This window comes from Physeter macrocephalus, chromosome 2 (genome assembly GCF_002837175.3).
Source record: "Physeter macrocephalus isolate SW-GA chromosome 2, ASM283717v5, whole genome shotgun sequence".
Lineage (NCBI taxonomy): Eukaryota > Metazoa > Chordata > Mammalia > Artiodactyla > Physeteridae > Physeter > Physeter macrocephalus.
Genome location: NC_041215.1, coordinates 120336739 through 120353245, shown reverse-complemented (window position 1 = coordinate 120353245; position 16507 = coordinate 120336739). Strand labels below are relative to the sequence as shown.

General features: G+C 58.1%; 1 protein-coding gene across 1 annotated transcript; it reads right to left on the bottom strand.

The window, feature by feature from the left end:
- Positions 1 to 270: 270 nt before the first annotated feature.
- On the bottom strand, positions 271 to 12026 carry WNT10A (Wnt family member 10A). The gene is made up of 4 exons (XM_007118124.4): positions 11826 to 12026; positions 10470 to 10732; positions 3870 to 4249; positions 271 to 1429 (listed from the first exon to the last, which is right to left on the bottom strand). The coding sequence occupies exons 1-4, from the start codon at positions 11936 to 11938 to the stop codon at positions 932 to 934; spliced, it is 1254 nt and encodes a 417-aa protein (XP_007118186.1). The 5' UTR covers positions 11939 to 12026; the 3' UTR covers positions 271 to 931.
- Between the last annotated feature and the right edge of the window lie 4481 nt (positions 12027 to 16507).

Below are 16507 nucleotides of genomic sequence, written 5' to 3'. Positions count from 1 at the left end.
ATCCCCCACCCCCCTCCAGCAGCTCCTCTCCTGTTAATCTGTCCCTTGATTTCTTCACTCCAATCACACTGGCCTCTTTGCTGTTCCTCCTGAGATCTTTCTGTCCTCAGAGCTTTTGCATTCACATGGCCTCTGCCTGAAAAGCCCTTACCCTCAATTTGTGCATGGCTCTCCTCCTCATGCACACTGGTCTTCCCCAACCAGTAGCTTTATCTAGAGGGGCCCCACTCCCCACAAATCACTCTACATCCAGCACTTTGCTTTATTTTCTTCACGGCACATAGCATTGCCTGAAATGACCTTGTTTGTGTGTTTTCTTGTTTATTGTCCATCTTCCCCAGCCCGAATGTAAACTCCAAGAGGGCAGGTCCTGTGTCTCTTATTCACATCTGTATCCCCAGCACCTCTCGACCCCCACAGAGTGCCAGGCCACAAAGAGAGCAAAATAAATATTTGTTAAATGAATGAATGAGGGACAGAGGCCGGTGGGGGAGGGTGTCTGAGGCCTCTGCAGAATCACTTCAGCTCAGTGATGTCCATTTCTTCTTTTTAATCCTCCTCCCCCTCCCCATCAGCTTCCATTCATTCCCTCCCCCTCCAGGGGTAGGTAGGGGTGAAGAGATAAAAGGAGGCAGGCCCAGAAGATGCCTGGCTGACACTGCCCTAGAGTGTGGGGCAACCGCCAGCCCAACGGAGCTGTCTGAGCTTTGGTCAGAGAGCCGGGAGGCAAACCGGTCCTGGAGGCCACAGAAGTGAGCAGGGAGTCTGAGCGGGCCTGAACTGTCCTGTGATTGCAGTCTTGACGACCTCAGAGCTGGGAGGTTCCTGTAAGATGTTGTGGTCCATCCTCCACTCCCAGGAACCAAGGCGACGCTGCCCGGCCAAGATCGCAAGCCGCAGAGGACCAGGCGCAGGGAGGTGAGCCGTCCGCTCACTTGCAGACGCTGACCCACTCGGTGATGCGGCACTCCTCGCAGACCACGAAGCAGCACCAGTGGAAACGGCAGTGACAGCGCTCGCTGCGCGTCTGGCGTAGGATGTTGTGGCCGCGGCCACAGCACATGCTGCCGCAGCCGTCCGGGCCCGCGCTGCTCTTGTTGCACAGGCGGCCCACGGTGCCCGCCGAGTCCAGGCGCGGCTCGCGCTCGCAGAAGTCGGGCGACTTCTCGAAGTAGACCAGGTCGGCGGTGCCGGCGCGGCGCCGAGGCCCCGGAATATCCGGGGCTGGCGAGGGTGGCCCCGCGGGGCCCGGCTCCAGCTGGCCGCCGTTGCGGTTGTGCGGCCGGATGAGCGTGGCGCGGTGGAAGCGGCTACGTAGCAGTGCCCCTACAGCGCGGAACTCCGGCGTCACCTGCCAGCACGTCTTGAGCTGGCAGCTGCCTGACGTGCCGTGGCACTTGCACTTCCGCCGCATGTTCTCCATCACCGCCTGCAGAGGGAGGCACGGGGAGGGGTGACGCCCGCGGCCAGCTGCACTGGCCTCCTCCCGACGCAGACACCGGCCCGCGAGGCTCTCAGAGGCTCTGGAAACTAACCCCATTGAACGGAGGCAAAAGCTGAGGCCCCAAGTGGGTGGGTGGGTGGCACAGCTCCTAAACCAGACGGTCAGGAGAAGAGTTCTGCCTACTCTTCTGCTGCTCTGGCATCCGCCTCCCACCCGGCCAGACCCTGGGGGAATTCCCTCCTTCCTGCTTCCCCCTCCTCTCCCCGCCCCCACCCCGCCTGTCCCAGCAGCTGCAGGGGGGCCCTTGGGGCTGGAGGCTCTTGCTTCCTGAGGGGGGATCCCAGAGCCTCAGGGAAATTCCCTCTCCTTCCAACGCTCAGGACCAGGAGCAGGGGTGTGCTGGCCCCACTACATCCCAGCCCCAAAGCCTCTGGCCTCACTCCGGGCAGTGAGAGGAGGCTGTGGGGAGTCTGAGAAAGCCCCTTAACTCCTCTGGGCCCTGCAGCACTTTTCAGGGAGCCTAAGGAGAGGGGCCAGGGGCTGGGGAGACTCCCCCCCGCCCCCCTCCCATTCTCCCATTCTACTGGCTGGCACTTATTCTGCCCAGTGCTGAGTGCCACCATTCCTCCTAGGAAACAGTGAGCACCAACAGGGACCAAAGGCCCTACCTGAATGCAGAACCAAAGGGAACCCAAAGAGCCAGACCCCCAGGGCAATGAAAGTGGAGAGAGTTTCCCAGGCCTCCAAGGGAGCTAGTTACAGGAATACAACCTACCCAGCCCCAGCCCAGCTCTCAGACTGCTCTCCTGAGCCTCCTCCCAAAGAGCCCCTTCACATTATCCTCACCAGAGACCCCAGAGGAAATTGGCCACATCCTCCTCCCCCCACTGTCCCCCACTCCAAAAAATGATCTGGGTCCCCCAAACCTGGGCAGTAGGGCCAGAAGAGAGGGACCCCATTCCTCCAAGTCTTAAAGGGCTCTGCAGCTTGTATGTGCAGCCTGTGGTGTCAGCACCACGTGGAAAGCAGCCCAATGCCTCCCCTGGCCAACAGCTCCGGAACATCTGCTTCCCACAGGCAGCAGCCATTAATTAACCAGTTTAACAAGGAGGAGGAGGCACTGTTGGTATGGACTAGGATAGTATCAAAGCTTGGGAAAAGAGCTGCATGGACAGGACAGGACTGGGTGGGAGCTGGACATGACCTGAGGGTGGGTATGCCTCAGTTTACATCACCTCTCGGTCATGATGGAAGAGCTGAATCAGCTCCAGTCTTTGTGGAAGAAGAAGGTGAACTGGCCTGGGCTGAGAAGCCAGGAGAAAGGGGAGTGAGATGGAGAAAGTGCCAGCTAGAGTGAGGGGAAGCCAGAAACAAGGCCTGAGCAGGCTGGGCAGGGCCAAGAGAAGGGACAGGGGTGGAATAGCCAGGAAAAGAGGGTGCTGAGCCACCATGAGGGCCAGGGAGGCAACTTAGTGTAGACTACACTATAGAACAAAAGGGCTCAGGGCTCAACTGCCTGGGGATGAATCCTGCCTCTGCCACTTTCTCACTTGTTGCATCACCTTAGTCAAGCTTCTTAGTCTATCTGTGCCTCACTTTCCATATCTGAACATGAGGCTAATAATAGAACCCTCATGGGTAGGTGTAAGGATGAAATAGGATGTAGTAAAATGTTCCAGACAGTGCCTAACATAGAGTAAGCACTCAATAAATTAAATGCAGGATATTATTACTTCCCCTTTCTTTCTTTCCTCCCTCTCTCCCTTCTCCCTGCCTTCCTTCCCTCCTCCCTTCCTTCCTTCCTCTCCTCCTCCTCTTCTTCTTCTTCTTTTCTCTCCCTCTCTTAAATAAATGACCTTTGAGGTAGTATGAACATTTGGGGGTGGGGGGGAGAAAGGAGGACGACAATATAACACAGTACCACGTTGGCCCCTAGGGATCTCCCTTTGCAGGAATCCTTCATTCTGCACAGAAAGCCTGGGAGAGGAGGGGGTTCCCAGCATAGGAAAGCACTGAATCATGGAACATTTGTGCTGGGGAGCCTTATGGATGATGCAGTTCAACCTTCTCATTTTACAGGGGGAGAGACAGAGTGGCAAAGCTGGGCCTAGACTCTGAGGTCCTGACTGCAGCCCAGAGCTCTCCCCACTACTCACAGCAGGAAATGGGAGAAGCAGGCTGCTCAGCGGAAGGGGAGCTATTCCAGGGCAGGGGTTGTTTTATCCCCATATTCCCAGGCCTAGTCCAGCGCCTGGCACACAGTAGTTATCCAAAACACATCTGATGACTGAATTAGGAGGGGGCAATGAGAAAGTTGCTGAGTTAGGGAGAGTGGTGTGGTCCCCAGAGGAGACATAAGCCTGGGGGAGGGGAGGGGCCCTAGGCAGAGGGGTCTGGAGCAGGCCCAGAGGGATGGGGTTCTCACCTGCCTCCCCACTCGGTTGTTGTGGAGCCTCATGCGTGCATGGATGTCTCTGTGAGGCTCCCGGGAGTCCAGAAAGTCTTTAGAGAAGCGCTCTCCGAAACCCACGTCGGGGCTGCAGCCGCCCCACTCCCAGGAGTCCTGCAGGCCTGGGCTGGCAGGAGGCAGGGCAGGGTGCTCGGGAACTCCGTGGCTCAGGCCCTTACCGCGCTGCAGCGCTTCCAGCTGCAGGTGGTGCAACTTCCGACGGAAGGCCTCCTCGTCCCCGCGCCGGGTTGCGTCGCAGCCACATGCCCTCAGCTTGCCCAGGGCGCAGGCGTTGGATACTGCGTGCACCACGCCAGCTGCCGAGATGGCGTAGGCGAAGGCACTCTCTCGGAAACCTGCGCAGAGAGACGCAGGAAACCGCCTTTGAGGAGCCTCCACATCCCATCCCTCTGCCCTCCCTGCCCAACCTTCTCACCGTACTGAGAGGAAGTAGAGGCCCAGTGTTGGGGGGAAATCTGGTACAAGGGCATAGATTCAAAGAGGGGCAGAAATCACACCGGAAGTTCTGCACACGATGGAATGGGGGAGGTCTCTCCCACAGCCCTCCGTTTTGAACTCCTTTCCCTTGCTTCACCCTTAGCAAGCTCAGAATTGTGACTACATCTCTCCTGTTGGACAGAAAGTATCTAGTAAACAATAATTTTTTTTTAACCATCAGGGACTTAAGCTGCTACCTCTCATGTGATATCTGCAATTTTAAGACAAGCCTGCAGAAAGAAGGCAAATTTTAACCTAAAAAAACAATTACCAGTGATGGAATTCAGGGCCCCAGGAGATGTTAATGGGCAGAAGGGTAAGTAAGAGGAGAAGGTGTCCTCCTAAAGTTCCCGGCCCCAAGATTTCCTGCCTGCAGCCACCCCCTTAGGCCCATCAAAGAACACTGTCTGATGGCCAGATGCCGAGAGGCAAACAGAAGAGCCAGCAGAATTTCCCCTTTGCCTGTCTGAACATCCCAGAAAGTCTCCTCAGAAAAGGGCATCGCCCAGCCACCTGCTTGTGGTCGGTCAAGGTCAGCTGAAGAGGTTGTTTGAAGGATGCTGGAGGTGAGCCCACCGCCTGCTCAGGGTTAAGCATATAGTGGTGTTGAACACTGAGAAGGAACGGTTAGCTAAGGTAGACGCCTTCCTGAGATGCTCAGGGGTGCAAAGACCCCCTGATGAGCTACTCTCAGGAGTCCAGGACTTGCCTACACTGCTTTCCTCCTTGGTGTTCCCAAGCCTGAGCCATCCTCTGGGCCTGTGGCAGGGGGAGGCCTACTTGCAGAGGAGGGTCGGGCCCTGGGAACTGCAAGCTGCTTCTTCCTTATTCTGCATCTGAGAAAGGACCCACGAGGGGCAGGTTCTGGTACCGGTCACTGACCAGCCTCTGAACCTGAGAGAGTTCAAGCAGTGGGAGAAAATAAGGGTAATAACAGCTCCCACACTAGGAGAAGAAACAACCTGTGCCATAGGCACCTGTGGGGGAAGCCCAGAACCCAGCTGGAGGCTGATGGCTTGGTAGAGGCCAGAGATTCAGAAAACAAAACAAAACAAAATTGGGTCCTTCTACATCAGTTTCAAAGACTGGGAGGACTTGGAGGCCTCACTGATCCCAGAGAGCCAACCAGGAGAGATGCCCGAGGTCGCAGGAGTTATGGACCTGGACACAGCCCCAGCTCTCCCAGCAGGCCTGGCCACCTTCTGCTGAAGGACATTTGGCTCTGGGGAAGACAAGCCGCTGAGTAAGAAACCCAGGTAGCCCATTTCCCAGTCCTATGGCCCTGTCTATGCATGGCACCAGGAAAGAGCAAGATGCTGGCCCAGGGGAATGTGCTGGGCCAACCCAAACACCATTTTCCAGGCTCTGTTACATTCAAGGGCAGGCCTAGAGGAATCTGGAGAAAGCCCACAGACTACAGAGAACACCCCTACCTACCCCAGGCAGCTAAAGACACCATCCCAGCTGTCACAGCCACTGAAGGAGTGACTGGGCAGGGCTTGTGTGGTCACCCTCTGATCCAAGCATTCAGGCCTCAGAGAAGTCCAGCCCATTGGGTCTGCCCCCAGATCCTATTCAGGGCCCCAGTTTCGGTCCTGGCCCCGACTGTCTGGGGCAGATGCAGGCGCTGTGCCATCTGGCCAGCTGGAGAGGGAGAGGGGAGGGGCCTTGGCCAGCTGGGCTGCCCGGAGCACAGGGGGTGGGGGGCTCCTTAAGACGCACAATTAGCCGCCCTGCCTTTGATCTGGGACAGGGACTGCCAGCATCTAAGTGGAGTCAGCTGCTGCTACAGGACGAAGCCAACAGCCAGGAAGGGGCTGGGGGAGGAGGTTTGGAGGGCAGGGAAGTGTGGAAGAGAGAGGATTCAGGAGCCAGTGGGAACTAGGAGGGGTTAGAGAAGCTTGAGCCCTGCCCATTCAAGTCAAAGAGGGAGGAGAGGGGAGAGGTCTGGTCTCCATTCCCTCCGTGCAAATAATCTGTGCACAAATAATCTGTGCGTGCTCATGTGCCTGGGCTGGGGAGAGAGAGAGGGTTGTGTGCATGTGGGAACACTTAGGGGTGACACTGAATGTAGCCACATGTTTGCACAAACACGGGTAGGTGTTTGTGTGTGTGTTGTGTGTGCATGCGCGCGCATATCAATTCCATTTCTTGGATTACTCCTCCATTGCACCAGTTCACCTCTGGGCACACACGGTAGGAGATCATGGTGGCCTTGTAGCTTGGGAGGCAGTATGCAGGGGGGTTGAGGGCAATCTCTAAAGACAGCTGGCCTGCATTTGAGTCCTGGCTCTACAGCTCACATACAAGCTGTGTGACTCATGGCAAGTTACTCAACCTCTCTTAGCTTCATTTGGAAATGAAGAAAATGATAGGACCTACTGCATGGAGATTGTCTGAGGATACTAAAGTACAGATAAAATGCTTTAGAACAGTGCCAAGCACACAGCAAGTACTTAATATGTTTTGGCTAATTTATTGGGTGCCACTAGAATAATAGGACCTTAGGTAATCCTGGGATACAATTGCCTGTGCCTCAGTCTCCCCATCTGAGTACCACCACATACCCCAAGCCTGGAGACCTAGGCATAAAACAAAGACTCCCCGAGGAAAAATGTAAGAGGGAGGTGGGAGATGAAAGAGCCAGGGCCTTGGAGAGCAGAGGATGGACTCTCAAATTGCTGGGTTCCCCTGGGCTGGGAGCCTGGCTTACTGCAGAGCCGCAAGCCCCCTCTTTCCGTCCATTCTGAATGGGCCTGGGCCTTAGAGAGGGCAGTACCCAAACTCCATGAGTGCTCCAGTACCTGCTGTGTGAATCTACTCACACCCCTCCACCAAGCCTCTCCCTGTCCTCTCATCCCCTCTCACTCCAGTGCCCAAGCCCAGCCCAAAGTAGCCCCTTCCTCAAATCTCCCCCTGGTCCCTGCATCCTGAGTAAGAGATGGAGGGGTTCTCGAGTCCTCACAATGAAGAGCTCCCCTGTAGCTGATGTTTGTCCAGCATCTCACCCATCTAGGCACCAACCCTGTGGATCCTCAGAACAGAAAGCTGGGGATACCACTGCCCTCGGCACTTAGGTCATAGCTGCGCCTGGGCTGGGGGTCCTCTCACAACTTATTTAGGACTCTTTCTAGCCGCGCTAGAGGCCCCTCTCTCTGTGCCCCAACTCCCAGGGTCCAGCACCCTCACATCTCTCTCCTTGGTTGGGTAAAGCCCTATTGTAAGTCCTGCTTCCCAAGCACCCACTCTAGGTGTTCAAGAACCCTTCCCTTTCCCTCTTACATCAGAACTCCATCCCTTCAGCCCAGCCCATCTCAGGGAAGGTGTCAGGACAATTAGATGACAGTAACAGCATTCAGATGGAAGACCTGGGGGACCACCTCCTTCTAGCAGTCTCTGAATTTTAAACATGGCAGAGTACACCTTTAAGAGAACCCCATTGGCAGCTTGGGTCAGAAGGGGGGTGGGCATCCTGATAGTCCACGTGGGGGAGACTGGGGTCACCTGACCCCATGATGGACAATCTGTGGCTTGAAAATAAGGGAGACTGGGGGAAGGATCCAGTCCAGGGGCTGGTTACCACCAAGACGGGCCCCATGGGATTCAAATTTAGCTAGTCCTTGAGGTGATGGGCCAAGATGGACCAAAAAAATGATCCCACAAGCGTGGAGTGAGGGAGACACGGCAATGGTGGCCCTTGGAGGTGGGAGGTGGAGGGAGCGGAAATCTCTTTCCAGAAGCCCAGAGTCCCCTCTGAGGAATGAGAGGTAGAAACGAGGTGTTGCAATGTGGGGGGCGGGGGGCAGAAACCACAGAGGTAGGACGGTGTTCCGAGGCCAAAGGAAGGAGGCCAGCTTCCCTGCGGGAGCCCAGGAGCCACTGTCCCTTGTCCCCTCCCGGCGCTGGGCGCTGCCCCGCGCCGGCTAGCCGCGGCAAGTCTCCCCCCTCTGAGGAATGAGAGGTAGAAACGAGGTGTTGCAATGTGGGGGGCGGGGGGCAGAAACCACAGAGGTAGGACGGTGTTCCGAGGCCAAAGGAAGGAGGCCAGCTTCCCTGCGGGAGCCCAGGAGCCACTGTCCCTTGTCCCCTCCCGGCGCTGGGCGCTGCCCCGCGCCGGCTAGGGCTAGCCGCGGCAAGTCTCCCGCATCCACACCTCACCTCTCCCCACACCCGTCCCCCCAGCTCACCTCCCGCTTATTAAACTGCAGGTGAACCCGGGAGCACCTGGCACCGCGCCAACCCCGCAGGGTTCCACCGCTCCGAACTCGCCCTCAAGCTCCAAAGCCCCCGTGTCCTCCACCAGCCCGAACAGGCCTCACCCGGGCGAAGCAATAGGGACTCCTGGGAGTCCAGAGGGGACAGGAGGACCGGAGGGAAAGAGGGGACACCGAGGCCGGGAAGAGGGATGAAGAGCTAGCTAGCCTCGCCTCACCCGAAGGGGCAGGGGCGAGAACCTCAATGGCTGCCCGAGCCCCCAGCGAGCAGAACCTGGAGCAAGCTCGGGGCCCGAGCGCTGGAAAGAGAGCCGGACGTCGGGGAGCGAGTGGGCTCGGGCGCGCGGCGGCGGCGAGCGCTGGCCCGGCCCGGCCGGGTCAGGAGAGGTGCAGTGGCCTGTCACTTCGTGTCCGCGAGCGAGAGGGCAGCGGGGGCGGCCGGGGCGGGGCGCCGGACCTGAGTTGGGCCGGCCGATCGGCGGGGGTCGCGGGGAGCCTCTCTGGGCAGACGGCTGGAGGGGCTCAGGGACTCAGGGGCTCAGGGGCGGGAGCGCCGGCCTGGGGAGGGGGGCGCCCTTTTTGAGAGGCGCGCGGCTGGGGCCGGGAGCCGTCTGCCGCTGCCCGCGGGGATTAGTTCGCGGCTGCATGCCGCCACACGCGTCGGGCTGGGCTCGGCCGGGGAGAAACAGCGCCCTGGGCGCGCGGGGGAGGGAGGAAGGAAAGCGCGCGGGGGCGGGGCGGGCGGCCGTGGGCGGGGCTGGGCGGGGGGGGGGCTCTGGCGTGGCCCCTGACTTGGGGGCTCCGGGGATGCAAGGAGGGGTCCTGGTGGAAAGGGAATGGCCCCCGACTCTGAGTTCTTTCTGAAGTTCGGGTATATTAGAGTCTGACTCTCCCAGAAGCCTCTGGGCCCCAAGGCCACAGGGTACAGGGGTACCCCTCCTCCTCTACTGTCACCTGAGAATTGTACAAGTCGCAAGGAGCCAGGTCCCCACACTGTCCCACCCAAGCAGCTGAGGGGAGGAGAGAGAGATACCCAGCTAGGCCCATCCAGGAGGCAGGACCCCCATCTTTCCCAAAAGACCTGAGTCAAAGCCTAAGATACCAGGCCAGGAGGTGGGTGTGAGCGGAAATGAGTGACAAAACCTCCTGTCACCTCCAGCCCAAGCCACTCAAGGGATTGTGAGGGTAGACCCTGGGTCACCCAGAAGTCCAGGGATGGGGACAGATAGTGGGCTGCAGCTTCTCTGAGCTGTGAGGGGAAGAGGAATTGGCAGGGCCATCAGGCCTGCTGGGCAGGAGGCAGGCACACACCCAGTGCCTCTGATTTAGAGAGGATTTTCAGGGGTGGCAAGGATGACACAGAGGCTGGTGGTGTAACCCTGCCAGGAAGAGCTTCTGCAGAAGTACAGTTTTACCTGCCCAGGCTTCCCTCAACGACACCATTTGGCAAAAGTCCCTGACCCCTCTTCATGTTGATTCTGGGGACTTTATCACAGGCTTCCATCCTACATGGTGTTTACTAGGTAGAGGGTAAATTGAGGTAGGCAACAGATACGGATATTTCCTGGGCCTGAGATATGCAGTGTCAGGCTCAGGGCAGGATAACCCAGGAGTTCAATTCTCAGGCATGAAACCTGCTGCCCTCATTCCACACAGACCAGCCTGGAGTCACATCTACCCCATTAGTCTGACCCTCATGGACTTTCCCAGAGCAGAAAGAGGCAGGAGAGCAGCACGGCTGGCAGATGAGCACCTGGGGAGGTTGCCAGCTTGAGGGAGTGGGTTAGGGGACGGCTGGCAGATAGGTTCTGGAGTGGAAGTGCTGAGTGGGGTGGGCAGAAGGTCAAGGGTGAAGGGCAGCTACCTCTGCTGAAGATGGGACTCTCATAGGGGATCTTGTTTCGAGTCTCAAGACTAGAGCAGTTCCAGCGCTGGTCCCGGAACTGGTGCTGGCACTCATGGATGGCGATCTGGATGCCCTGGATGGCTGAGGCGGCCACGTCAGGGTGGCGCACACACACCTCCATCTGCCGCTTGCTTAGGCCTGGCAATGTCAGGCACACTGTGTTGGCGTTGAGCACGGGCTCCTGGGGGAGGCGGAGGCCCAGAATATCATTGGGTGAAGACCTGCAGGCATGTGGGGTGGGGGTGGGGGTGGGTGAGTGTTTTCGGGGGCTGGGAGGGCCCCATCTAACTATACACACTCTGTCCCAAAGGCCATAATTCCTCTGTTCCCACCCCTGCTTTTGAAGGTTGAGCCCATCAGTATACCCCTAAACATTCTCCTTTCCTCGACCTTCTCACCAACATCCCCTCCAACACAACCCACCCAGCTGCACACCCACACAGATTACGTGCAAATGCACACACGTCCGGTATGCCTGCGCACACAGGATTTCATAAGTACATCCCCAGGCATAGATGCTCTCATATGCAGTGTTCTCTGGGAGACCACTCCCAAACGGCATGTTTCAGACAGTCACATTCATGCAGGCACACTTCTGCACACAATGAGGTGGACACACAGACGCAGGAACACTTACCCACATGCACATTTCATCAGACATAGTTATACACATACACACAGACACTCACAAGTACACACACATGTTCATCTTAACATACATTGATCCATGAGCCCTCGCATTCACACACATGTGCACACACAGACTGCTGTTTACAACACAGCTTGCTGGGCTCACTCGATCAGAGACAGACGAACAGACACACACGTGTACACACACACACACACACACACACACACACACACACACACACACACACACACTGAGAACCCTTCTAGCTGCAATCTCTCACTGACCCCACCTGGGCTACCCTCATTTGGCCCCCAACCCCTGCCCCCACTTGGGGGCGATCTGCAAGGTGGAGCAGGGCAGTTTGAGTTTTACTCCTGGGGTAGGGGGTGCATTCCCCCAGCACAGCAGGGACTCCAGGTTGGCACTTGCTTCCCCCTAAACGCACACCTCCCCTTCTAGCAGCCATCACTCTCCTGGGCACTGCCCTGTCTCCCTGGACTGCCCTTATTCTGTCACCAGTTCAACCCCCTCCTGAGAGAGTACTCTTTCATTGGTCACCAGCACTTTCCCGCGACACCGTCCCTCCCTTCTTCCAGGGTCCCCTGCCCCAGCAGGAGCTCAAACGCCCCTGTGGCTGAGGGTCCCAGCTCTCCAGGAGGGCGGGGCATAAGGTGAGGGCTCACCTGGGCAAGGCAGCAGCCAGCAGCAGTAGGAAGAAGAGGAGCGCGCAGAGCGCGGGCCGCGGCTGGGGCCGAGGTCGGAGCCGCAGCCAGGGGCAAGGGTGGGTGCTGCCCATCGCGCATGGGCCGTGATGGGCCGGGAATGGGGGGCTCACAGCCCGGTGGGACCGGCGAGCCAGGGAAGACGGCGCATGATCCGCGGGGGTCGGGGCGGCTGCCACACACAGCTCCAACTCGGGTCACGGCTCCGGGAGCAGACGGTGCCCGCCTCCCCGCTCCATGGGGCAGCGCCCCCGGGCACCGCCCTCGGGGTGGGGGGGGGCGGGCGGGCTCACCGGGCACCTCCTGGCACAGGGGTTCGGGGAATTTCCCGAGGGCCCCCTGAAACAACTCCCGGTGCCTCTCGAGGGTAAGGGGGGCCCGGAGGTGCTGCGGGCGAGGGACGGGAGGCTGGGGTGCCGGGAAGCCCCCCCAGCACAGCGCGGTGAGCCTGCGCTTCCGAGGGCGTGCGAGGCGGGAGGGGGTGGGGGGGCGGCGCTGTCTGTGCCCGGCCCCACCGCCCAGTGAGTGAGTGACTGTCCCGGCTCGGGGAGCTCCGCCGCCTCCCCTCCCCCCCGCCCCCCCCCGCAGTGTGTCTCAGGGCTCTACCCCACGTGACGTCATGACGACGGGGCGAGGGGGGGCGGGTAGAGGCGTGTACTCGTCCTAAGGCCACTGTGTCCGCTCAGGATTCAGGGCGGGAGCGGCGGTGGGGAGGGTGGGGGCGAGGAGAGGTGTTGGGGTCTGTGCGATCAGGCACAGGGCGGTGCCAGTGAGCCGGCTCGCTGGTTTGTGTGGGAAGGTGCGTGTTACTTCGAGGTGTGTGCGCCTGGCTGAGCCGCAGCTGCTGGGGAGCCATCCACCACCCCAGTATACACACCTGCAGGGGCTGGGGGGGAGGGGCTGGCCCTCTGCTCGCCTCCCTCACCTCAGGAGGGACTTCCCAGGCTTGGCTGCCGGGGCAGGTGTGGGATCCTGCAAAGGGGTTTGCAGCCTCTGGATCTTGCTCTTGTTTGCTGTGTGACCTTCAACAGGTGCCTCCTGGACACGGAGCCACCCGCTGCCTCTGTGAAATGAGGTTAATGAGGGCCAACCTCATCTAGTCAGTGAGCCAATGAAGGTAAAATTACTGGGACACCAGTGAATGCTTGTCTGGGAGCAGAGCACCCCGGGGTGGCACACCCTAGGAGGAGGGATTAGAGAGCCTTTTAATCCTAAAAGTGTGTTTCGAGGTCATCTTATTATGTCCCCTTTTATTTCACAAGAAAATACAGAGGCTCAGAGAGGGTCATGACTTAACCCAAGTTCTTACAGCAAGTTAGTGGAAGAGCTGGAACCAAACCCAGTTGAGATCACAGCAGCAGCGGCCCCAGCATCACGCACTGCTTGCCTGGGCCCTGCCTACTGATGCTCCAGGTCTTACCTTGGCCCTGCCACCTGTACTTGGTCCTCTGAGAGCTCCCCAACACCAGCCTCCTGGCTCAGGCCCACTCCTCTCTGGGATCCCTTTCTGCCCTCACACCCCAGCTGAACACTGGGCTCACCTCAATATGGGATGAGTGTACTAGACTCGGGTAAGGGCCTGAGAGCCAGAGGGTTGGGAAGAGAGGCTCCAGCTTCTGTTTCTGGTTCTAACCTGGGCCCTGATAGTGAAACCTACTCCCACTGTGGCCTTGACATCCTCCTCTGTAAAATGGGCACAAACCTCCCACTCTACACATACACCTCCCTCCCAACCTCACTGCCCCCTCTCTCTGAAGAGAGCCCCTCCTGGTTTAAGGATAAACTACCAGAGCCTCTGGGCTCTGAGACAAAAGGGGCCCATTCCCGGGACTGCTCATCCCTGGGCAGTTGAAGGAGAGGGGTGGGGCCTTCCTTGTCCCCAGACTGTCAGGTGATGGGGGCGGCCTGAGCAACAGCAGGCTGACGGCATACTCCCCCTCCTTTCCCCCATCTCTGCTGGCAGCCACTGCAGCTGTCTGGAATTAAGGGCTTGAGGCTGCTGGGGGTGAGGGTGGGGCAGTGGGGGGAGCAGTCTGGCTGGACAGCAGGAAAACAGCCGGGGGGCAGGAAGCAGTCTGCGTCAGCCAGAGCCTGGTTTGACCCCAGCCACCCCCTCCCCTCCCCACTCTCCCCCACCATGCTGCAGGGACAGGGATGGCTTCTATCTAGAGTTTGGGAAGGGTATGGGGAGGGCAGGGCAGGACCAGTTTCAACCCGGGAAGGAGACATGAGCCCACAGTGGCAGAGGGCACCAGCAGGGACAAGCCAGGCTTGGGAGTCAAATTCCCATTGGCTGTTGGGGAAACTGAGGCCCAGAAAGGATTAGGAACAGGCTCCATGTGATAAGGGAATGAGTTCATAATTCAGGTTGCAGACCTCCTTAATCTGCATCTACTGCTCTGCATTTCCCACATGTGATGCATCGTATGTAAATATCCCCTAGGGTAGGCCATTGTGGCAAATTCTGATTCTGGGCCCTTGCAGCTGACTCAGCCTTTCCAGGCGAAAGACCCAGGGGTCTGCATTTCTAACCAATGTCCCAAGTGATTTTCTTGAGGACCACATCTGGGAAATGCTACTGACCTGGCTGAGTGGCTGATTTTTTTTTTCCTCTGGTCTTCATCAGCTGAGGGAGGGTCTTTTTGCTCCCCTACCCTCCAATGTTCATGAAATACAGAAGTGTAAGGGAGAGGGAGAAGACCCTTTCTTTGAAAACTCCAGGAAGTAAACAATACCCAAGCCTTGCTTGCACTCAGGCATAGTACTGGCCTGATGTCATGAGGGTCCGGGAGTGCCCGTCTGGAGTGCTTCACCTCAGCCCAGAGAGGTGAGGGCATATGTAAGGCACATGGCCTTGGCATGTGTGAAGATGAAGGCCAGAAAGAGTGTCTGCAGCAGGATCTCCAGCGCCAGAGGACCCACGCCATGGGCAAGCCCCTATCAGCAGCCCCCAGGCCCCGCCCTGGCCCTGCCCTGGGCTCTGGCCCCAGCCCCTGCAGCCACCACCTGAGACCACAATTACAGGGGCCACTGGTTGTGGGGAGCACCAGGGATGAGAGGCAGCCTGGAGAATGGTTCCAGCTGTGGTGGCTCTGTAGGAGGTTGCAGGGAAGGGAGGGCTAGGGAGGTGCCAGGGTGAGAACAGGTGGGACCCTCACTGCCCCAGCCGAGCCCAGCCTGGCCTCAGTCCTGATGCTCTGCCAGAGAAGGTTATCTTCGTGAAGAAGAGAGGGAAGGAGCCCCAGACTGATAAGGGAGCTCTTTGTCCTATTGTCCAGGCCTCAGGGACCATGGCCCCTCAGCAAGGTAAGGGCGGCTCCAGTCTCCCAAGCTCCTATATGTTAGGTCATTGAAAGGAAGCGGAAATGTTTCCTAAGCCCTCGGCCTCAGGCTGATCCTGGGCCTTCCTCCCGGCCTCCCCACCCATCTGCCTGTGTTCCAGCTGTTCCTGATGTGGTCACGCACACATCTGGAGTGCCTCTGTGCTCTTCCCCCATCTCCCCAGTTCCACATTCCCCCACCACTCAGCCAGCAGGGGACCTCGATGGCTCAGACTGTGCCTGGGGCTGAGCAGCTGGGTGAGCAAAAGGGGGATTGAGGTGATGGGGCATTTCTGAGCTCTGCTTCCAGCCCCCCTCCCAGGCCGCAGTGCAGAAGTGCAGAGCCATCTCTGAGCTTAAAGAGGACCAGGATAATTGTTAAAATGCTGCCTCCTGGGCCATCACTCTCATCTTTCATAGAAGGCAGTTCCCAGACTCTTGGAGTTCCTAGTCTCTACTGGTCACAGAAGATGGATGCTAACACGTGAGTGCCAGTTTAAAGACTGCAAGCACTCTCACAATGTGCTATCAGGAACCCTCATTTCATTCTGGGGAAACTGAAGCTCAGAGAGGTTAACTGACTTGACCCAGGTCAAGATAGCAAACTAGGCCTTTTTTCGCTGTATCATGCTACTTCCACTGAATTCCTTTTAACCTGCTTGGGGTGGTGTCAGTCTCTGCCACTGCCTCAGTTTCCCTCTCTAGCATCATGGAGGAAGATATCCAGCATCACACACCCCATATCACCACCACCACTAACCCCCCCCACCCCCTGCCACGGAACCTGGCAGTAGAGACAGAGGCAGGCATCCCAGTCCTAAATCTGGGTCAGCCCAGAGGTCTCAGACAGTCTGGAACCCTAGCAGCTTGACCCGAGCTCTCCGTGGGTCTCCTCACTTCCTTTCCATCCTACCCTCTCCTGCCCACAACCCTCTGAGTTCCCCCAGATGTTCTGCAGGTCCTATCTGTGAACCCTGTTATTAGGGAAGCTGGGCTCTGTGCGCCCTCTGGTGGCCTCTGAGAGAAGTGCAGCAGACTTTTAAAAAACAGTAAGTATTGTACACAGCCAGGGAGCGCTGGCGAAGGCAGAGCTTTGAATAAAAACCCTATCCTTACAGCGCTTCATTTTCCCACCATGTGGCCCACATTACTGGTTCCACTCCCCCCTCTTGGTAAGTTAGCCAAGGTTCAAGAGACTCTAAGTCCAAATTCTCTATGACACTTCCCTGAAGCCCAGGTATTTGACTAGAGGGAGCCAGGAGGAAGGAAGGAAGGAAGGAAGGAAGGAAGGAAGGAAGGAAGGAAGGAAGGAAGGAAGGAAGG